The sequence below is a fragment of the Liolophura sinensis genome, chromosome 1 (assembly GCF_032854445.1).
Source record: "Liolophura sinensis isolate JHLJ2023 chromosome 1, CUHK_Ljap_v2, whole genome shotgun sequence".
In the NCBI taxonomy this organism is placed as follows: Eukaryota; Metazoa; Mollusca; class Polyplacophora; order Chitonida; family Chitonidae; genus Liolophura; species Liolophura sinensis.
The window spans coordinates 5,596,005-5,620,870 of NC_088295.1; the positions used below are offsets into that span (position 1 = coordinate 5,596,005).

General features: G+C 38.8%; 1 protein-coding gene across 3 annotated transcripts in view; it reads left to right on the forward strand.

The window, feature by feature from the left end:
• Positions 1–24,866, forward strand: part of LOC135470329 (cAMP-dependent protein kinase regulatory subunit-like) — an 87,786-nt gene that overhangs the window by 9,604 nt on the left and 53,316 nt on the right. Inside the window, exon 1 of one of the 3 annotated variants that reach the window (XM_064749198.1) lies at positions 11,249–11,885. The exons of 1 other annotated variant lie outside the window; for it this stretch is intronic. In XM_064749198.1, coding sequence (XP_064605268.1) covers positions 11,583–11,885 — 303 coding nt within the window. In that variant the 5' untranslated portion in view covers positions 11,249–11,582. Of the gene's footprint in view, positions 1–11,248; positions 11,886–20,406; positions 20,837–24,866 lie in introns of those variants that run through there. One more of the 3 variants, XM_064749215.1, reaches the window with a different exon arrangement.

The following is a 24,866-nucleotide window of genomic DNA, read 5'->3' on the forward strand; positions in this document are numbered from 1 at the left end:
ATGATTTCTTGTGACAGATTACATCAGGCCTTTTTACTAGGGATCTAGGACCGCATTACAGATTATATGGGATGCTGTCACTGTTTACATGATTTCTTGTTACAGATTACATCAGGCCTTTTTACAAGGGATCTAGGACCGCATTACAGATTATATGGGATGCTGTCACTGTTTATAGGATTTCTTGTTCCAGATTACATCAGGCCTTTTTACAAGGGATCTAGGACCGCATTACAGATTATATGGGATGCTGTCACTGGTTGCATGATTTCTCATTATTGAAGAGACAGTGTTTTATACATCTAGACCATTGACCAATTAGTGATTGCCCTCAGAAGTGCACATTTACATGTGTGGACATTGTGGCTATCCACTATTCCATCATTCTCAGCATCTTGTGATGCAAAAGACTCCAATGGATATTTGAATGTAAATTTTAACAGCAAATTTGGCAGTGAAAGTAACAGTACTTGATTTGCATATAGAGATGCAGTAGATGTAGTGCCGTCCTGTTATATGGTGACGTCTCTTTACTTGTACTTCACTTCAGAATAATCACTGCAATTTAACATGGTATAATAAATAGTGTTATGAAATGTAGCGAGAGAGGAGAATTTTTTTTCCCCCTTTTTTCTACATCCTCCTCCTTACGCCACCATTTCATATCCTAGAAATCTGAAGCCAGCATCTCTCTTTATCACCTGAACTTTCACGTCTGTTAAAGCTGTTAGTATGCTAAGTCAGCTGGAGGATAAACCCTCCTTTTTTCTTCTTATTATGGAGTTATTGAGTCATGGATGACTTTTGCTGAGAGGCAAACTCACTAAGGATAAGGACTAGAGCTTTAGATAATTTTATTTTCAGTAATTGCTAATTTTAGAAAGATAGATTTTGATTTGGGTGTTGTGTAGCACTGATAACTCTAAAGAGGACATGGCCACATGTATCGGCTTTCAGACCTGGATATGCTCATGGACAGATCTGAGGTTATACACTTGGCAAGTCCGTGGTACGAACACTGGATATGGTTAGAGATGGAAGGAGAAAACAAGCACATGCAGATATTTAAATTGAGAAAAGCACAATGCTTTAGAACAGTATTTTTCTGTCAAGTAGTAGAGGAATGCAAAAGCTAAGGTACATACAAAATGATAATGTAGATATCAGGATGGCGAGTCTGTTTAGTGGTGAGTTGCTGGGTTTGGCGACTGTTAGCTCCTCAGTGGAGTGTGAGGATGCCCACGGAGCTGCATTGACTGCAGGCTCATTATTTAAACCTTTAACACTTGGCTGGCTTTACCATCGATTCCACACTGTTCAAGTCTCCAGTCACCAGTAATTAATTTCACTCCACCACTCATGTTCTCGGATATAATGAGATCAATCTTTTTGGGCTTAAGTTCTCCTCTCAGTAATGTTTTATTCATGAAGACTGCTTGTCTTTAAATTGTCTTAACCAGAGATAAAGGTGAGTGGTGGAATAAAATATGTGAAATTCAGCTCTTATCAGAATCTACTTTCCCCTGATAACTGAGTGACTGTCCATTTCACAGTCAAGGATGTGGGAATAACTGGGCCTAGTTTGATACAGCCAGCTGATAACTGGGTGACTGTCCATTTCACAGTCAAGGATGTGGGAATAACTGGGCCTAGTTCGATACAGCCAGCTGATAACTGGGTGACTATCCATTTCACAGTCAAGGATGTGGGAATAACTGGGCCTAGTTTGATACAGCCAGCTGATAACTGGGTGACTGTCCATTTCACAGTCAAGGATGTGGGAATAACTGGGTCTAGTTCGATACAGCCAGCTGTTAACTAAGTAGCAGTCTATTTCACAGTCAAGGATGTGGGAATAACTGGGCCTAGTTCGATACAGCCAGCTGATAACTGGGTAGCAATCAATTTCACAGACAAGGATGTGGGAGTAACTGGGCCTAGTTCGATACAGCCAGCTGATAACTGGGTAGCAGTCAATTTCACAGACAAGGATGTGGGAGTAACTGGGTCTAGTTCCATACAGCCATCTGATAACTGGGTGGCAGTCTATTTCACAGACAAGGATGTGGGAGTAACTGGGTCTAGTTCCATACAGCCATCTGATAACTGGGTGGCAGTCAATTTCACAGACAAGGATGTGGGAGTAACTGGGTCTAGTTCCATACAGCCATCTGATAACTGGGTGGCAGTCTATTTCACAGTCAGGAAGGTTGAAAAAATATAATTATAGCTCTATACAGCCCTGATAACTGGGTGGCTGTCCATTTCACTGTCAAAGATGTGAGAATATTTCGGCCTGACTCCATACAGCCCTGATAATTTGGTGGCTGTCAATTTCACAATCAGGTGCGTACACATGTGAATGATTGAGTTGGAAGCACTTCATCAGGGGTTGAATTATAAGAAATTTTGTGGGTACACATAGATTTACAAAATGGCTGCACAGGTAAACTTTTGGGGGAATACTGGATGAACGATGACATAATCATAAGGTAATGATAATGAAGATGATTCCTCTGTCCACACCAATTTTCCAAAATACCGGGATAAAAATAAAAGAAATCAAGTGTCATTTGCATAATCTGACAGTTTTAAGCTTTATTTCTTTTTTAATCATCAGAACTACAGACGTTCAGATGTTATGGCACAATAAGTCCTATGTTCACCTTCTGACGACGCATGTTGGTGTGAGTGTGTCTTCAAGGGTGAAAGCAGCGATTAAGTGGGTTACATCAGAAAGCTGCTAATGTATTGTGGATAGCTATGGTGTATGAGCCATTGGGGATCACAGATGCAGTCAATCGCTTCTCTAAGACTTTCCCTCATCGGTTGTATTATCTGGAAGCAATCAACGGGACTGTATAAATGAAACCATTAGCTGACACCTGTGACAAACAGTTCATATCCATGGCCTGGACTAATAGTTTCTGTGAGAGTAATCCATTAAGCACTCCCTGATTCCCCTTGTTTGATGATGGACACATAGCTGTATGCCCTAGCGTCCACATAACATGCGCCTGGGCCACACTTCAACCTGCTTACAGCTCGCTTCACAATCAATAGCCATTAATACCAGCTTAAATTGTCCAGCCTGATTGCTACAGAGTGGTTCGACGCCTTCTATACACTTCTTGAGACTGTTTTTGTTTTATACCCATCCATAATATGGATGTTTGCCATAAAGACTGTGAATTGATGGCCTGTCACATTTACAGGCATCTTCTTGTAGCAGCATGTTGTAATGTGCTTTGTGGAGGCAGTGCCTCTACAGGAGGTCAGCCTGATCAAGATTCTCGCTAGTTGACAAGCCACAATTGTTCACAGCTGTATTGTACATGCACATGGATGCTTGCTCAAGCCCAAGTATTTGTACTCAGCTTCACAGATACTTTCATCACCAGACTGATATACACACGCAGACTTGACCTTTGGGTATTGTTATAGCAGGTGCCATTAGTCCATCAGGCTGTCTGTCCTTTGCACTGTCTGTCCTGTCCATCTGCTTGCAAATATGTGCAATGTCTTTTGCAATCCACCAAGTCATAAGGAGAACCATATTCATTTTCAGCAGCCTTAACCTATGTTTTCAAGATTATAAAGAGGTGAGGGGGGAGGTGTAAAGTTAGATTATCTCTTAGTCTCTGATACTTAATCATATTTACTAAACTTACTTAAACCACATGTGCACTTATAGCCATTTTGCGGACCCCAATTCAATTTTGGTGACTGGAATACTTTTTCAATGTCAGCAGTTTCAGTTTATTTAAACAGTCTATTGAAGACACAGTATCTTAGGCTTATTATCTATATCTAGGTGAAACGTGAGGATAAAAGTGATGTTCCAATCCCACATGTAGCTCAGCTGGATGACCTCATACTAGTCAACTTTTAACATTCCTCCGTCACGCAACAAGACAATGACGTCATACAACATCTCATGTACGACGTCACACTTCATGTGCAAGTCTGTGAAGGTCTGTGCTAAAAACATGACTTGAACTTGATCAAATACACAAAATCATGATATTGTCAAAATATAAATAATAAAAAGAATATTACCCAGTGAAGGTTGAATATCAAAAATATTTTTCTCGTAAAATGTCTCTAGTCTTACGGGTTATCATTTCCATCTCTCACTCGAAAAATATTTACAGTATTCAACCTGTACTGTGCATGAGCCTTTATTTATCACAAGGATTTATTTATTTGGTTGGTGTTTTACGCTGTTGTACTCAAGAATAGTTCACTTATACGACGGAGGCCTGAGCACTATGGTGGGACAAAACCCGGAAGAGATAGGGGGAAACTCACTAGCAGTGACCACGAAGCCTATTTGTCTCAATGACCTTGATCTGGACCTACTTTTGCAGCATAGTTTTCCATGATTGTACATGTATGCTCTATGTACTGTATGTAGTTCTGTCCTGTCGCATGCAAATAGGTGTAGTAAAAGAAATGAAATCATAGTGGCAGACTGAAAAACACAGGGCCTGTTTACTGGAAGGATGGTTAACCTTATACAGCTTTGAGCAATTTCAAAGAGTTGACCTAGTGTTTATTTCTGGCTTATTTTATTCAGATGAGAACTCTTACATTATGCAGATTGGTTAACGTTTAATTGCAGGAAGAGGAGAACACATCTTTGATTAAAGTACATATATATGTTATTGGCAGTCTCAGTCACTGTACTACCTGAAGGGCAAATCCGGTAAACATTCTAACATGTGTAACTTCTGCTAACTGTCAGCATGCATTATAGTTTGAAGAAAGAAGGAAGTTAAATTGCATTGGGTGCACATAAGACAGGCTTGACAGTGGTAATCTGAACTTGAATTTATTAGCGCATTGAAAAGTAGCCTTGACGCTGTTGATATGGTATGGTTTGTGGATCTTGGCTGTGGCTAGCACTTCTCGTTCTGGGTCTGTGTATTTACTATTAGTGAACATCCTCCTGCTCAAATGTCTTGTCTTGAATTCTTGCTTGCCTGCAGACAATTAATTCTCAGATGAATGTGGAAAGTTAGTTCATGTGTTACCTTTTATTATTAGTTCATGTTGGAATGTAGGCTTCCTGTATTTGGCATAAGACGTTGAACCATGTGAACTCAGTACATTACATGCATCAGTCTGTATTTAATGAGACACATGTATATGTGTCAGTCATAGTTGGCTATGATACATTGTTTCAGATCTGTCATAAAACGTGTCAAGTGCATATCAACCCCCGTACTTAACCTGATACAATTCTTGAAATCTGTCACATGATGTGATAATTAGCACACCTTCAGGGCTTGTCCCCAGAGGCCCTGTATTCATATTAATATCCACATGTATAATGTAGGAATTGTAATCATTAGCTTTCTAGGCTCCCAGAGATTTTATCCACATTCACATTATTTATTTATTTGATTTATGTTTTGTGTCAAGCTCCATTATATTTCACTTGTAAACATGAAGGTGGTCAGGCTTATGCATGAAAGGAAACCACAACACTTCACTCAGTACCTGACAAACCTCTTGACTTAATGGGATACAGAATCGATGCTGTTTGGCAGACAATGGAGATAGGGTTTCCTGGGTTGAATCTTAGAGCCTTGGTCACGCTTGAATAAACGTACTATACCTAAAATTTAGCTTGGGCAAGGTATATAGCCTGGGCTTGCCTATCTCTTACACCAGTCAATCAGAATCAACAAGGCATTTAGCCTGGACTTACCTATCTCTCACACCAGCCAATCAGAATCGACAAGTCATAGCCTTGACTTGCCTATCTCTCACACCAGCCAATCAGAATCAACAAGGCATATAGCCTGGACTTGCCTATCTCTCACACCGGCCAATCAGAATCGACAAGACATATCCTGGACTTGACTTTCTCTCACACCAGCCATTGAAAATCGATTCTCTATCCCTTTAAAGGCTCACTTTAAATAGCTGATTGCCATGTGGGTGTTCATTCATATGATAAAACTTTGCGCAAAATGTTAATGTCGGCTGTTATTGCCTGTATTTGTTCTTCTATTTTGTATCAAGTGCTTACTGAAAAATATAATGTTGCATATAATTCCGTGAAAGAAAATTTAATGTTCTTCAAATGTAAAGCTGTAGGCCTATATAGGCTATATTAAAGTCGCATGCCATGGCACATGGCAAATTTTAATGTTTTGTACTGTGCTACCGGCGATTGTTTCATTGTTTGTTCTATAAGTGAAAATAAATGCCACCTACATGTACCCACCTTTGTATGAAAGGCCACGAATTAAATTTGGTAATAATGCTTTAGATCGGTTAAAGGTTATGATGATGCGACATGTTGGATTGCAGCAAGCGTTTTTTTTTTTTTTTTTTTTTTTTTTTCTCCAAATAGAATTTGTGCGGTAAATTTCATGCTGTTGTAACTTCTATGGTTCTTATTTATTGTTGGTTGTCACTAGTCGCTTGCACAAATAAACTCATAACAAACATCATAACAAGTGATCTAAACTGAGAACTATAGTATGGTTATCCTGTAATTGGAGCAGCCAAAATGAGAAACGACCACGTGGAAACAGTGATGAAGTCACAGCTCACTAGGCTACTGTACAGGGCAGAACATTTATGTAACAGATCTGTAAATAAAAAAATATAACAAAAACAATGCAGACTTCAGAAAAATTCATTTGTTATAAACATTTCTATTTATGTTATGAAATACAAGAATCTTCATAAACACTGGCAACTGTCTTTTCCCATTGTAATTGCTTGTAGGGTTTGTAGGCCTACCGGTACTTAAAGGCAACTGGCAGTGACCTCTTAGATTACTATGCACTTAACTTATGCATTTTTCCCCCCCCAACAAGTGCATGATAAGAGAGGTGTAGTTACATTGTATATTGTCTTAACTGATCCTTAAGTAATTTTGGAGGCGCATATCATCTGCTGACGATACATTGGGATGTTGGGACACTTTCAGATTAACTTCAAATTGCTCGGGGAAGTGTGGATCTCGTGGGACATTTTCACAGCACAAACAGGAACACTTGCATGAGGAAAAATGTTTAAAATGATGCCCAGTATGTTTCATGTGTATTGTGTACCTGCATGAAAAATACAAGCAGGTACTCACTACTCATTGGACCAAGCCCAGTAATAAGTACATGTAAGCTTGGTTGAACTTGGTGGGATTTCAGAAGAGTTATCATTGATTTTAAACCTTTTATGTAAGCAAACATAATGAATGACATTTGTTATCTGGAACATTTTCCCTAAGTATTTGTTGAGCAAGGGAATAACACCATTTGAAATGGTTGAGTTATTTGGAAAATTAGATCCAAAAAATGCTCCGACTGTCTCAGAAACCAGAGCTTGCAGGGCCCTAGACGGAGTGGGCTGGGATAGTGGATACACTTTTTCAGTCTTGACTTAGCCACTGGTCATCTAACATCAAAGGATACATGAAGTGCTTGTTTTTTGTATCTGGATATGCACCTTAGAATGTGTCCTAATGTGTAGAAGTTCAAATAAAGCTTCACATCTTTCTTCTTTGGCCATAAAAATTGCTGTAAAGTACAATTTTCAGTGGTCATTCTGAAAATCAAATTGCCTGCAGTCTTGATTGTTGTCAACAATGACAACTGTCAAAACAAGTCTGGAAAGCACTCAGTAATTCATGGATGATAAGCAGCATAAAATAGAGGGGTTATTAAGAGCTATAAGCCATGCTTTAAAACCAATTTTTATTTTTGGTCATTTTCTGCCATAACATTTTTCATTTCCCTTAATGGTGGAGAAAACATAAGAAAAAGTTCAGATGAAAGAGTGCAAAAAGTTATTCCTAAATACAGTCTTCAATATTTCTTCTGATTTTTCCTTAAGGGGAAAGACACTTGAAAATAATTTTTGTATCATGGGTATTTGTGGCCACCTTTTGGTATTCATAGTCTTTGTTTAATAATGTCATAAATGAGGATGTAACACAGGTTTAATAAATATTTTTGCACTAGAATTTGTTCTTTTCAGCTAACAAATGTATTAAACCTCAGTTTGGATCATATCTATACTTTTATTATGTTCATAAATATTATTATAATTTAGGATAAATGTATATGTTTCATTGTAAACAACAAATTTAAATTCAAATAAAGTTATTAGACAAGCATCACATCCTTATTTAGAACGTTTTAATGCAACAGCGACATATACCAAAAGTTGGCCCCAAATACCCACCATACAAAAATATTTTCAAATACCCTTTCTCTTGAAAAAAAAAATCCAAAAAAATATTAAAGATCATATTTGCAAATAAGTTCTGATGCTCTTTCATCTGATTTTGGCATCATTTTTATGTTTTTTTCTCCTTTAAATTTATAATCTTTGTTTTAGTGTAGGTCTACATGTACAGTTTGTACTTGTACATGGCAGATTAGCAACCCGCTTTCTTATAATCCTTATTAGGCTTTCAACCTTCTTGTTAGCCTTCAGATTAGTTTTCTTCTTTTCTGACGATGCCAGAAAGTGCATGTCCCAGCTGTTAACTTTCTACACCTATTCATTACCAAATTGCTTGGGCTACCTGCTGGAGTAAAAAACTTTACGCATCTGTGGCCCACTTTTTGGCCATATTTGAACAGTATGGAAATGTAAAAGTTTTCCTCCAGAACCGCTGAGCCGATTACATTGAAAACTGATATGCATGTACAAGATTACTAGGGTTATCAGGATTGAAAATTTCATGCACATGTGGAAGCTCGCTATTGGTCATTTTAGTCATGTGATGACCTGTGGATGAATTTTGAAAAAACAAGATGGCAATTAGATGTAGTTTGGCCTGCTGAATACGTACATGGTTTTAGGTTTTTTCCTGTGATGTATAGTTTTTCTTTACATTGCAATTATAGCCCATTTTAGTGTCATTTTTCAGAAGTCAGGAGAGCGAACACGGTAATGGCTATGAATATTGCCCCTAGCAGTCACCGGCTCAAATCCAGTTCATTTTTGCCAATCTTTGTTCTCGTTTTTTTGTTCAGCTACCATGAAATTATAAGGCACACAACTACCAGTCCTATCATTGTAAGTCCTTGTAAGTCGCTGAACCATTGTTACCAAATTCATTTCTGATTGAAGTATGTACTCTGTATTGTATTGCTGAAATAGTTTTGTTTTCGTTGAAAATAAGAGATCTGGTGTCGACAGGTTACGTAATCAGTTTAAGATAATTTAATTGTTCAGAGAGTTTATTGTCTAATATGTATTACGTCGATTGTTTTGCTCATATTAAAAAGACCTGTGGTCTTTTTCAAAATAGCATAGAACTGATAGATTTGAACGGCCTGTGGTGGAGAAAAAGGAAAGTTGTAGAAAGTGGATGCTAAAAGCTGTGTGTACAGACCGTTTGGAAGCCGTATAACTGCAAGCATTTGTTGTTTTGTTTTGTAACCACATGCAGTTGTCAAGGTTATGTATAGAGCTTCATTAGTACAGTGAGTTTCTTGTGTTTTGCCTAATGAATTTACTTACGTGTATATTCATTCATCAATAACTATCTTGATTGGTCTGCCCGAAACAGGTGCTCGTGTATTCATTACATAAACATCTTGGCAAAGGTGAAAAGGGCACTTTTTTCCAGAGCCAAATGATGACACAAGTTTGTACACCTGGTGTGTCTTATGTATTATATAAGTGTGAAAATAAGCTAGAGTATATGAGGTTTTACACTCTGTTTATGTACCAGTCAGCATCAGTAATTAACCTACTTGCACGCATAATGTTGCCTTCAAAGTATTTTATTATTTATGTGGTCTATGATTATACTTCATACTCATTAACTTTATACACACACCATTGCAGCCTCATTGATCAGTTTCATATATAGTGCTGCTGTTATTATGTGAAATGTCACATCGTAATGCAGTCAGGTATAATAGGTAAATGAGGTATCTGTATCCTCAGTAGATATTTCCATTAATCAAAGTTATTGGTTACATGTATGTACAGGTAGAGATAATTGCTTTGGTATCAGCCGCTGATGTAGGAGAGCATTACTGTCTTCTGCCGCAGTGAGCTTAATGCATAAGCAGACACACATTCGTTTATTGGCGACATTGTTTTTTCTCTTTTTTTTCAGCATTAATAGAGAGGAATAGACGAATGCCTGAATGGCCATAGAATGACCCTAACTAGGGTGCTAGACACCAAGTACATATACATGTACTAAGTAGCTGTTAGTTGTAGAAGGAGGAGGTGTTGGAAAAGAGGGTGGGGAGTGGAGAGATGGGGACTAGTTAAGGTGTTGCCTACAGTGTGAGCTAGGAATGGGAAGTTCCCAGATGTCTTGTCTCTCCATTATGGAAGACAGTCTTAAATCTAGTTGTCTTAATTGTCTGTCCTGTGGAGACCCTCTAAAATCCAATTTCACGTAACGACTGAGTGAGATAGCAAATTTCATTAAATCAAATCTCTACCTGAATATATCAATGAGGCACACTCAGTAATTAATGCGAATTTGTGGTTGAACTGTCAGTAGCCTATAAAATATCCTGATAAAAGGATAAAAAAAAATGAAAAGAAACTTGTCCAGCTGCATATGTATGCTACATTTTTGATAGAGGAACTACTGGAGGGGTCTCAAATGTCGACCATAATGCAGCTGTCTCCTGGGCTGTCAATGTGCTTTGCTGACTTAACACCTTTGAGTGTGTAAATTAACAAGTAGCAGGTGCTAGTGTACATACCTGTATTTCCATTTTGCACAATCATGTTTTTCTGGGATACATATTAGTATGTGTAATGGTGGAAGTGGTAATGTGGTAAATGGGTGGCACCCAGCCTATGGGGCCTCAGCCATGTGTGAATGGTAGTGGAGAGATGTTAGTGTTCCACATTACTGGCTCCTGCCTAGAGGTGCCTCTGCCAGTGTCCTGTGTGCCCCAGCGACAGTAACTACTGGACAGTTTTAGGAGGAAGTTCGCTGTGGTAAGAAGATCTTCCACTGGTCAGTGCAGTACACAGACAACAGTAACGGTCCTTAACTATTTGTAAATATCTGGTCGTCCTGTATCACTTTTTCTGTGTACAGAATATTGATCATAAGCCAGTGTAAAAGGCAGTCTGTGTGTGTGTTGGAGGCAGTGAAGCAGTAATTCTGAGCTGTGGAGGGAGGGCCAGGGGTATTTGTTGTGGAGAAGTCCTGCTGGTTAGGCTTCAGCCTTTCACCATTTCACTGTGTAAGCTGCAGACATACTGCACCGCTGTGTGTGCATTGTAGCCAGCACCAATCCTCCTGAGGGGGGAGAACAACCCTGCTTACTGGAATGCCTGTTAGGGAGGGGTAGAGAGACCTCCACTGATTGCCTCCCAAGTTAGTGTTCACCTCAGAGGATTCTCTTACCCCCAGGAGCTCACCCCAGGAACTGACCATCAGTTGTCCACAATCTAACCTTACCACTGCTGTAGAGAATGGTAGTGAGTACCTGCTTGACCCAGACAGCCCACTCCAGGAAAGGATTACCCCACAGTTATTGACGACTGCAGGTTTAACCCTGGATGGGCAGTTCACTGCCAGGTAACATAAGCCTGTAAACTCAAGCTCTCTGCACCTCACAACCATGGGGAATAAGTTACAGAAGCTGCTACGACGTGACCGTGAGACGGACGGGGAGGTCACAGACAGCAGCGCGGCAAAGACAAAAACAGACAGCAAGTCCACCGGGGGAGAGGTTGTTAGCAATAATGTGGAGGTGATGAAAATAGAGGATTTAGAAGCGAGTGGTGAAAAGGTACCAGAGGAAGCTGACCCCACTAACACCACCTCATCGGCCTCCACCCCCGCCCCCGCCCCGGACAGCGTGGCTGAGTCAGCCAATGGGGGTACAGGGGTAGATGGGGAACAGTCAACACTAGACGATCAGGTATGGGTGTGTTGATGTAACAAGGTGTTTCCGTTAACTTACTGGCAATCCATCCAATGCCACATGGACCATGCATATAAATATTACAGCCAAATCATTATACTCATTTAGATACAACTTCACTTGTACTGCTGCACATATTAAACAAATATATGCGTAGTTATGTACATCCTAGCCTCCAGGAGGTGTAGACACACTATATGTTCACACAGAGAACCTTAAAACCCATCATATCGTTAGGTGTGCGCACTCACCTATGCCCTATATACTTATCACCCACATTACTGACCCCTGCAAGATGTAAAAGAACATTGTGTGAACTTACATGAACTTTGAAACCCATCCTCACACATTTATCAGTCGTGAGATTTGTTTTCTTGTTGGAAAAATCCTTCTTTGTTTATACAAAAAATGCTCAGAATTTAATTCAGAACTGCTGAAAATGTCAAGATTATGAGTATGATGTATAGTTTCCTGTTTTCATCCCAGTGTCTGTTTCATCCCTGATTTGTATGTACATAGCTCCCCTAAGTGTTTTCATGTGTGTGTATGTCTTATTCAGATTGTACTTGCAGGTGTATATATGGAGCATTGAAACTTGCATCCCAAATACATATATATAATACATATATATAATACATATAACCCCAACAGGTGTATGTACATGTAGGTTTACATCTACATGTGCATGTCTCTTGAACCTTACATGTAGATCCCCAGTAGGCGTGGGCATATGACAGGTTCTGAATGTTTACCTCTGCCAGCTGTGCCTCCCTAAAGTTTTACATCCATCCTGGTCAGATGAACACAGTGACATCCTCTGTGTATTGTATGCAAAAGGCATTAACACATATATGTATGTAGTTCTGATGTGTACTGATATTCTCAGTCAGAAAGTACAATGTACCAATCATGTACATGGCTTTGCACATGTTTGACAGTAATGGTACCACTCTCTTGTCATTCTCTGATTTTTAAAGTGACAGACAGCACCTGACTAATGTTTATGTCCACTGAAAGACTACCATTCAGAGTATCTTCAAATGACACAAAACATTTTTTTTAGATTTTTTTCAACCCAGTAAAAGTTTAGTGAAACTTCGCCATGTCACAGCTTCAGCGCATCTCCATTATCGACAGCAAGATGCTGCCACGTTTACTCCAGGCCTCTAACATCGAAGGTATTTCGATGTAACAGTCGAAACAGTAGCCTATGGCAGAATAAAGTTGTGGACTTTTCTGATGAAGGACCAAGTGATGCATAACTTTCTGTAGAATTGGACACACTGCAAGGATATTTCTTCCACTGCTTGAATTGTTCTTACAGTAACCCTACTATATCATTTATACAGTTTATGAGTAGCCTGCAGATGCACTGCTGGTGTATTGCTGGCTCCGGTCGTAGCCTCCCAAGGGGTTGTGCTGGTATTGGTAATTCTAACCCTATTAAAAGTTTACAGAATTACAATACGATTGTTGTACAGCTGGATTCATGCTCATTTCTGACACAAATGGAAATGAATCTAAACACCACTGAGGCTGATCAAGGCATTCGACTGTCGCTGGATTTTGTGCTTCAGTTTTGCAGTGGTGGTTTCTAAGAGGAGAGCAGTGCTGACCTAGTCATTGTGGACATCAGAGAAAGCACCTCGGCTTAAACGCGACATTTCAATAATTTTACTGTATTTTATAAAGGAAAACAGAAAAATAACACCCCTTGAATACGAGAAAGACAAAGGGCAAAACTTAAATTCTTCAGTTCTCATTAATTCAGAGAAAAAAAATATAGCATAAGATTTAATTAATATTAAAGATTGTCTGATGAGATGCCGTCTTCTCATTCCCATAAACTTTTGGCATCCCAAATGAATTTATCACTGACTCTGATATTTATTATTTAGCGATTGCATGCTGACTAAACGTTAACATGAATGACAAAAAATGTATTTGTATAATTTGAACATCGTATCTAGTCGGCCTAAGGTCTGCTGGGAAGATGAATGCGGCTTGGGCCAAGACGGTAGGCCTATGCTGCTGTCATAGTTTGTTATACCATCATTGAAGCTTGTAAATCAACTGATTTTATATCTGTGGTGGTCCATAAATGATACAGACTTGTCCCACAACATTGTGTAAAATGGCCCTTCGGCTACACATGAATAAATCGTTGTAAGGGATTGCAAAATTATGTCCTATACAGTAGTTCTATGTTATCATATGTCACCTCATGGAGTGAATGGGTAAAGGCTACATCACAGCTTAGGCCGCGCTATCTGATAACGACGTGTTTGATTGGACAAAATTCTCAAGATGTTTGCCTCAGTTGACACCAGCGATTTGTGAAGTATTGTCATTTTGCTCTACATGCTATTTGGTGAAATCTCATTAAAATAATAAAGTATGATACTTCTTAGAAAGCTTCACTATCTTGCTTTCGACAAAAATATGTTTTAGCCTGTCTTGTCCTTTAACACACTGTATCATGGGATTTTCAGATCAGCAATTGTCAAACTCCTGGGATTCTGATGATTCATGATTTTGTTACTTGCACCAGGCCTGGCATTCCAAAGTTTACAGTGAGCATAAAGTCTCAACCTGGGGCCTTATCCTTGATCTTAACCACATATTGAGAAAAAACAATGGGTGGTCACAAATTAAGCACAGCAGACAGTTGTGAAGTTAAGCCAGGTGCATGTACATGTAGCTTATCAGCTTGCTTTAGAAACATTTAAATACATGTGATGTTAGTTTGAATGTGACTGATAATAGGCTGAAGGATTAGCAAAAAGTGGATTTTATAAATGACGGGACAGGAAATGCTAAGGTTAACAGTGAGTGAATAGACTGTTATTTGGGCTGAGCTGTCGGGCATGCATGTACAGTAGGTGAGCAGTGTATCACACCTGGCCTGTACAGTTAAGTCTTAGGGATCCTTGTCTGGTCGTCTGATTGAGCAGGTGAGACAGCTGTATTAAATGCTGGCTTACATTGCTAGCCATAAGGAATGTGGTGTGACCTGACGGTGTCAGCACATCAGCAAATACATCAAACCCACCATTATCACAACAACTACGTTATTATATGCCATCAACTTTCTGGCAGTCACTTGAACCAGGTGAATTCCAGGAGCAGCAATCAGCATTATCCTCTTTTACTTGTGTGATTAAAACCAGAGGGACAAAGTAAGAACAATGATGGTGCTTAATCCCTGTACTTACTCGTATGTACACACAGCCTATTGTCTGCAGGATACGCTCAGACTCTTGTCTGAGGTCATCACTTGACCTGTAGGGCATGTACATCAGGCTACCTGAAGATTGCATGGTTTATTACTGGGAACATAGCACACCTGAACTTTTGCATGTCATTGTGAATATGACAGTACATATATAATGACATTCTGCTTATGAAATTTCAATTTAAAAAGAAAACAGGATGCACACAGCATAACATGAGACTGTCCAACATTTGTCTAGACATTAAAAAAAATGATGATTATAATCTAACACCTGTCTAGCTGAATTGTCAATTGGAAAAATCCTTAATTGGAAAAGTTTCCTAGATCATTAAATTCCTTCTACTGTACCACATATATATTATGAATTGTTATAGTTTTATTGTTGAGAATATATCTTTAACATATTCCACTTGCGTGAATGATCTTTTTGAATAACATAGCATACCACAAAAACATCAGTAATTTAATTTTAATTTTAATTTTGTACTTCAGGTCAAATTCAAACATTTCCAATCATTATCTGTTTTCTGTCCCATATAGTTAACATTGGGCCACAGTTTTGTATGCACCTTATCATTGTCAGGTAGTTGAATGTTCTACACAGTGTGTGCCTTAAACTGAATTGATGTTGAACAGTTCATGGGCCTTGCAGGCAAACAGACAGGTGGACTGACTTTGTGGCATGACACCTGATTGTATCTCCTTGACAGGAGGGCTTATGCCCCCTGAAGAGATGCTGTGATCTGTTAGCAAACCCACCTGAACCCTGCGGGTTGTCCTACATCAGTTGAGCATTGGTAGGTGAGCTGATATGTTTGACTGGGTAAATCTGTATGACAGGTGAAGTGAGGAAGTAAGCTTTTATACAGCTGAATGAACCCTGTGGTTCAACTCACAAGATCAGCTCATTAGTTTGAATGTCACGGAGCGGCCCGCTGAGAGGGGACACTGGCTATTGATTCCTCTGAGCTCTCCCCTCTCCAGTGACCAAGTGGTGCTTGTTGCCGGAGTGATGACCAAGGAGAACTGATCCGCCTTAATCCTAGGATAACAACAGGTTGACATACGGAACTGACTGGCGTGGAACTCCCCTGAATTGTTAATCTCGTCTCAATCTGTGTCCTGTGTACTTCCGCTGGAGAGATTCATGGCCTTTCTGATTAATACTGACAGATGAGAAATGTAGCTGAATAGATAATTCACACCCCTGCTGGATGCAAAATTGAACCATCTAAATAACTTCATTAAGTGTGTGGAAAGAAACATGATGTATTGATGTTTGTTTTAGGGTTCACCCTCCTAATGTTAAAATGTCATGGTTTGAAAAAAAACTAGCTATAAAAATGACAACACATGTGTTGCAGGCCTGAGGTACATGTAAACAGTGGCTTGGGCACTGCCAGACTACTGTGCTATCTACATCATTAATTCATTTTAATTAAATTTTGTTGATATATTTTGTGGAATATTGTAGAGATTATATGGTGTTGTCACATAGTGGATATTACAGGTTAAATTCTGGACAAAAAGCCAAACACATACAATACACGTACATGTTGTTGGGAACTGGTAAATTTATTTATTGTATTATTGTCCAACACTGTAATGCAAAAGTCTGGTTTGCAGGTTGATGAAACTAGAGTGCCGAGAATAAACTAACAAATCTCCTGGCTTGAAGCTTGAAGTTATGGGCAGTGACAAGAGCATCACAGTCTGAACAGTGCTTATTTTGCATATATTTACATGTGCTACCAACCCTCCTGATGTTACTTTGGATTCTGTGTGTGTCTGTCAGGCAGAATGCAGAAATATGATACATGTATGTAGAATGAGAATGTGCAGAAATATGATATGTAGAATGAGAGCATGCAGAAATATGATGTGTAGAATGAGAGTATGCAGAAATATGATATGTAGAATGAGAGTATGCAGAAATGTGATGTGTAGAATGAGAGTATGCAGAAATATGATATGTAGAATGAGAGTATGCAGAAATATGATATGTAGAATGAGAGCATGCTGAAATATGATGTGTAGAATGAGAGTATGCAGAAATGTGATGTGTAGAATGAGAGTATGCAGAAATATGATGTGTAGAATGAGAGTATGCAGAAATATGATATGTAGAATGAGAGCATGCAGAAATATGATATGTAGAATGAGAGTATGCAGAAATGTGATGTGTAGAATGAGAGTATGCAGAAATATGATATGTAGAATGAGAGTATGCAGAAATATGATATGTAGAATGAGAGCATGCTGAAATATGATGTGTAGAATGAGAGTATGCAGAAATGTGATGTGTAGAATGAGAGTATGCAGAAATATGATGTGTAGAATGAGAGTATGCAGAAATATGATATGTAGAATGAGAGCATGCAGAAATATGATGTGTAGAATGAGAGTATGCAGAAATGTGATGTGTAGAATGAGAGTATGCAGAAATATGATGTGTAGAATGAGAGTATGCAGAAATATGATATGTAGAATGAGAGCATGCAGAAATATGATGTGTAGAATGAGAGTACGCAGAAATATGATATGGAGAATGAGATTATGCAGAAATATGATATGTAGAATGAGAGTATGCAGAAATATGATATGTAGAATGACATTATGCAGAAATATGATATGTAGAATGAGAGCATGCAGAAATATGATGTGTAGAATGAGAGTATGCAGAAATATGATATGTAGAATGAGAGCATGCAGAAATATGATATGTAGAATGAGAGCATGCAGAAATATGATGTGTAGAATGAGAGTACGCAGAAATATGATATGGAGAATGAGATTATGCAGAAATATGATGTGTAGAATGAGAGTACGCAGAAATATGATATGTAGAATGAGAGTGTGCAGAAATATGATGTGTAGAATGAGAGTATGCAGAAATATGATGTGTAGAATGAGGGTATGCAGAAATATGTTGAATGAGAGTGTGCAGAAATATGATGTGTAGAATGAGAGTATGCAGAAATATGATATGTAGAATGAGAGTATGCAGAAATATGATATGTAGAATGAGAGTATGCAGAAATATGTAGAATGAGAGTATGCAGAAATGTGATGTGTAGAATGAGAGTATGCAGAAATATGATATGTAGAATGAGAGTATGCAGAAATATGATATGTAGAATGAGAGTATGCTGAAATATGATGTGTAGAATGAGAGTATGCAGAAATATGATATGTAGAATGAGAGTATGCAGAAATATGATATGTAGAATGAGAGTATGCAGAAATATGATGTGTAGAATGAGAGTATGCAGAAATACGTAGAATGAGAGTATGCAGAAATATGATATGTAGAATGAGAGTATGCAGAAATATGATATGTAGAATGAGAGTATGCAGAAATATGATGTGTAGAATGAGAGTATGCAGAAATACGTAGAATGAGAGTGTGCAGAAATATGATGTGTAGAATGAGAGTATGCAGAAATATTATATGTAGAATGAGAGTATGCAGAAATATGATATGTAGAATGAGAGTATGCAGAAATATGATGTGTAGAATGAGAGTATGCAGAAATACGTAGAATGAGAGTGTGCAGAAATATGATATGTAGAACGAGAGTATGCAGAAATATGTAGAATGAGAGTAAGCAGAAATATATGTAGAATGAGAGTATGCAGAAATATGATATGTAGAATGAGAGTATGCAGAAATATGATGTGTAGAATGAGAGTATGCAGAAATATGTTGAATGAGAGTATGCAGAAATATGATGTGTAGAATGAGAGTACGCAGAAATATGATATGTAGACTGAGAGTATGCAGAAATATGATATGTAGAATGAGAGTATGCAGAAATATGATGTGTAGAATGAGAGTATGCAGAAATATGATGTGTAGAATGAGAGTATGCAGAAATATGATATGTAGAATGAGAGTATGCAGAAATATGATGTGTAGAATGAGAGCATGCAGAAATATGATATGTAGAATGAGAGTGTGCAGAAATATGATGTGTAGAATGAGAGTATGCAGAAATATGATGTGTAGAATGAGATTATGCAGAAATATGGTATGTAGAATGAGAGTATGTAGACATATGATGTGTAGAATGAAAGTATGCAGGCATATGATGTGTAGAATGAGAGTATGTAGACGTATGATGTGTAGAATGAGATTATGCAGAAATTTGGTATGTATAATGAGAGTATGTAGACATATGATGTGTAGAATGAGAGTATGCAGGCATATGATATGTAGAATGAGAGTATGCGGAAATAAGATATGTAAAATGACATTATGCAGAAATATGATATGTAGAATGAGAGCATGCAGAAATATGATGTGTAGAATGAGAGTGTGCAGAAATATGATATGTAGAATGAGAGTATGTAGAAATATGATAAGTAGAATGACATTATTTAGTCATACATACATCTATACTGTAGGCCAGCCCTGGCCTGTTTCATAGTGTAATGATCAGGGAATTTGGGCTGTAGCCTGACAATATGTGTAGAAATGCTTTAACATTATGAAAGCCTGAGGTTATCTTATAAGCATCAAGTATTCTTTAAACTTTCATAAATCAGAAAAATGAAAGCTCTAATCATCCATGTTGATATCGTTTAATCATAACCATATGGAAGTACAGATCTCCCAATTCTATTTATTGAAAATGAATAAATACATTCATCATTTGGTTGGTTCACCAAATGCCAATTGGGTTTTCTGGGGACAAAATCATGCAGCAGATATTGTTCCATATTGGAGTAGATCTTGATAAATGACAGTGCTGTGTCGGAGAGGCTATTTGGCCCTATTGATCTGGTAGAGAAGGGAAGGGCTGGGCTCAGCGGACAAGAGTGCACTGAGGACGGGATCCCGCAAGCAGGACGGGCGCCAGATCAACGTCTAGACACTGGACACCAGTGCTGGCTCCCATTGATTAACAGTAACTAACTTACAGCCACTGATCAGAAATTTCTAGCCAGCTTTTTACTGAATTACTTCAATCCAGTTCCAAACCTAGGCTGATAAATTAGATTTATTATCACCTCAGCCAAGCCTGCCTTGAAGGTGTTTTTTTGTGTCTTGTACCAGTTCAGACCACAGTGCAGTAATGGTTCTGTTTTTCTGACTTGCCCCTATCTCTCATAGGTTTCCACCATTAAGCTGTTCATCTGTTTTTCTTGTCAAGTCTACTAGCAAATTAGGGTCTAGATGAGGCTTTCCATCCATCTTTTCACAAATCTGTTGTTCCAGGCTTGGCCTTTTTGTGAACTTTGATCTGAGGTGGAGATCAGCCAGTAGAGAGCATATGGTTTTGTCATGGACTATTTGATGATGTTTGCTCTGGCCTCAAGTGATTGTCTTGATGGCGGCCAGATTCTAAAGCTTAGTATACCCACTGACGTCATCCCAACATTCTATATCGGCTGTTTTCTAAACAGTATTATGCTGAGTAGACCTGCTGCATCTGGTGGTGTTGGGAACACAGTGGTGAGCAGAGAGCTGAAAGCAGAACGAGAGGAAGATTTAGAGAGAATCAATGAGTGACTCAAGGAATGCTTGGTCACTGGTTGGCCTTTAGGCTTGTCACATGTAAATATAGGTCAGGATTTGCAGCTGCTGTGATCTGAGACTGCATGAGGTTTGTGAAACTGACTGGAGAGGTAGACTGGTAGCCACTGTGGACAACGCCCAGCTTCAGGGAAATGGTGGATTAACTCCATGCTGTCCAAGATGGGTTTAGAGGTAGGATTGATAACTCTCTCTGTGGCCCCTTCGCTTTGGCCCATCTGATTCCCTTACACACACACACACGCAAACACACTCTCTTCCCTGGATTACTGAGCCTGATTCACAGGCACAACTCTGGTACCAAACAGTTTAATGCTAGGAGAGCAGAATTTATATTATTTCCCCCCTAAAGGTGAGCTGATGTGAGTGTATGGACACTTGTACAACTCCCACACGCGAGGGTGTCGCTGACAGAGGGCTTTTCTTTGTACTCCTGTCAGGATGAAACACACGGAGGGTGGACAATCTGCGCACAACTAATTTCTGCTCAGACGTTATTGACACAGCCATTGACTTCGCTGATTTGTCACCAGCCTCAGGCTATCGGCCTCCTAAATCTTCTCACCCATACAAATTGAAAGATTCTTTCTCTGCCGCATTTATCCTGTCCAGGCCTTATTGGTTACAGGCAACTTTCATTATCCATTTTAATGGTGTAAGTGTGTAAGCTGACATGGGCTGATTGTAAGCTGACAAGGACAGTACGAAGCACCATGGTGTAGCAGAGCTGCATGTTTTACCAACTGTATGAACACTTGACATTAATGTAGAGGGCAGAATGTCTGGACAGAGATGTATCTGTACTGTCATTACTAGCCTCAAAGTTGGACACGTATGCTGAGATGTCCAAGCATGCCAAGCCTGATGGAGGGAGAAACAGTACACTGTTGACTTCCTGATCAATCTCATCTACAAGTGGCCAGCAACTCATAATCTTATTGATCTAAGCAGTTAAAAGCCTTGTTTGTCGCTTGCAGCCAAATAAATCCTATTGCCAGCTGCTAAGTTTGTGTTTAGCACATATTATGGAGCGGAATTAATTGTGGACTGGTATCTCCGATGTAGTGTATTGACAAATTGGGTTATTCCATGTTTGGCTGTTCCTCATGTATACTGCATGAAGGCAGGGTTGTTAGGGGAATGCGGGACTGGCAGGGATGATGGTTTGGTGAAGTCAGCCTGTGTCTTCTCACTTTTAGGCATACATGTATTCCCTCGTATCGTCTTTTTGTCTGCATATAAATTACCTGTTTAACCAAACTGGTGGCTATATATGGATGGATAGAGGCACTTGTGGAATCTTTGGCATTGTGTAATGTACAATGTACATGTACATGTATTCTCTGAGAAATTTTTAAAAACAGTTTGTTGGCGGAATATTAGAAATGATAAATTGTAAATGGTTTAATACTTGAAATACCCATTGGTATTTTTCTAAAACCTTGGGAAGGAAATTCCTGTATCTGGCTTCCCATTTGCACAGCTACATGTACATGTTCATTGAAGGTCATTTATCTCCAACCATTGGGACATGCAGATCTTAAGAAAGTTGTTCATTAACTTGTCAAAGGTCACGTGTTTACTCCAGGCATTCTGCCTACCTAAACTGACTATTTGAGCACCATGTGTACAGTATAAACGACCAATTCTTGACTCTAGAATCCAATAATAAATGAATCAAAGAGTTGTGTATTCCCGGCATTGATTCATTGCTATGCTTTGTTTATGTTATAGTGAGTAAATTCTTCACCATCTCACATGTCTATATTTCATTGTTTTCTTACTTCTTTTTTATAAGCTGTGGACTCTTTACACGACCACAGCTACCAGGCCCCAAAACCTGTTCTCCTTATCAAAATACCCAGTTTTGACTTAAGTCATGGTTGTTAAATTTTGTCTTATTCGTGTGTCAGTGTTTGATCTGTCTTATTTCTGATTTGTCTCTCTTGATTGGAGAACCTGTTATTGCCCTCTTATTTCAAAGCCACATGCCAGTGCTGTGATGTTTGGGGATTTATTACAGCAAGTTGATACTGCTGATTTCCCAAGTCATACTGCTCAGGTTTCTGTTTTTACTGAAGTAGAGGAGCTTTATGTAAGCATATTATGGATACCTGTCAGTTTGAATACTCGTGGGTGTGTCAGTTTGAATACTGGTGGGCCTGTTGGCTATGAAGTGTGCTCGAGAGAGCCATGGCCTTACCACTGTAGTTCTGGCCCTCTATCCATGGACGTTTAGCCAGTGAAGGCCTGTTGTTGAGTGGATTGCTCTGAACCATTAGCCCCCACTTTGTGGGATTAAAATGGGCAAGTGCTGCACTGGGGCCTATTCTCATTGCCACTAATCAGTCACAATTGACTGGATGGACGTTCGATTACACTGATTCAGAATACAAACCCCTCTCAAATCCGTGTCTTTCAGCATGTTTAAGCAGGCACAGGGAGCAGTGTTAATACTCTGGTTAGCTGTTGCCAGGACTGTGTCTATATTTGGTGTATTCATTCTAATTATCTAATTTGTCTATGACAGAGAGATGGTGATGAGTTTGTCTCCTTACTGGCTGCCCATATGCCATGTGTGAAGGGCACAGGTTAAACTAATGCAGAAACAATGCTGACTAGTTAATTCAAGATGAAGTGCCTAAAAGTATTTATGATGGGTTGTCATAATTTATAATTTTCAAATGAGAGCAACAATAAATGTCCCATGGTTTTTGACAGTACCAAAGAAAACACAATGATGCGGTAACACGGTCAGTGTTTGTCTTCAAGTGCTTATTACCTCTTCATTTTATGGTTATTGGTTGCTAAAGGTTAGCAAATAACAAATTGCTGAGTTCATTCAAAAAACAGTCGCAGCAATAATAATCATGTGGTTTGACAGGCTATGCTGTTATTTGTTTCTCACTTATCAAACATATTACTACAGCAGTATCAAGATACATCCCTGGACAAAAAGCTATGAGCCTAGTAAATACTTGATGTGTTTGTACTTTTGCAGACCAGTTCATCAGTTGTTGGATGCAGATGTAGTGAATACTGCAAACCTTGAGTGTAGAAACCTGGCCAGTAAATGTGTTAGTTAAATCAGAATGACTGTCTGTGATCTGCATATGCACTGCTTTCAGGCTTAATTAACTGGCTAAAGGCTTCGTCTAGTACTGATAACATAAGCTATAGTGAGAGAGATGGTGTATGTGGAGTTATAACTGCAAAACAGTGGCTTCAGCTCTGTGACTCTGATCATTATACATGATATATAATATACATATATATACATTATGTTCAGTTTTGGTCTTTAGTTTTTACTGTATCAGGTTAACTAAGGCAAAGGATCAGACTGTGCCATCAGGCCCTTCCCATTTCTGCAATATTGTTGCAATATCTTCTGTTCATATAATGCTGTTGTTCAGTTGATGTTGCTAATAAACATCATCACTTATTACAGTGTCAGTATGCGGTCATTACCCAGTAATATCACTTATTGTAGTAGTTATCATAGTAATAAATGTGTTTCTTACAATATTAATAGCTTCAGCCCAGAAGTGTCAGTTCCATTGCCCCACTGTATTAAGTGTTGTTTGCTCAGCAGTATTACATGTAGGTGTAACTATTGTTGCATAGCAATATTAGATATTGTTGCCCATCAGTATCGATAGCTGTTGCCCAGCAGTACTAGGATATTGTGTCAGAGTTTGCATGTCCATTCATAGTCAAAACTACCTGTGCTTTAATGATTATTTTGAGATCTGTTTTCAAAGCCTAGTCAGATCATACCAAAGATTTTAAGAACGCTGCTTGTTGATGCCTCTCTTGGCACTTATCATTGAAAGTTCAGGTCAAGGAAATAATACTGGTTGACCCGGTGTCAGTATTGGGTGTAGGTGTTTTCAGCATGGTACTTCGGTGATGGCATCACTTTGGGCAGCATAGACACTGCCGTGTTGCAACAAGACAGAGTATATAGACACAGACCAAATGACTCATCATGGTCATATGACCCAAAAATTACAACATTAAAACCTGAGCGTATGTACATACATGCACACATGCATTTTTTGTAGATTTTGTTGTGTTACTGGCACTTTTTATACCTAAACAGCCAGATATTGAGCTATGGTGAGCTGTCAGTGCAAACCCTGCCAGGACCTACAGCTCTTCTCTCCATCACTCTTATTGTATAAAGAGATGTGGTGAGATTTGT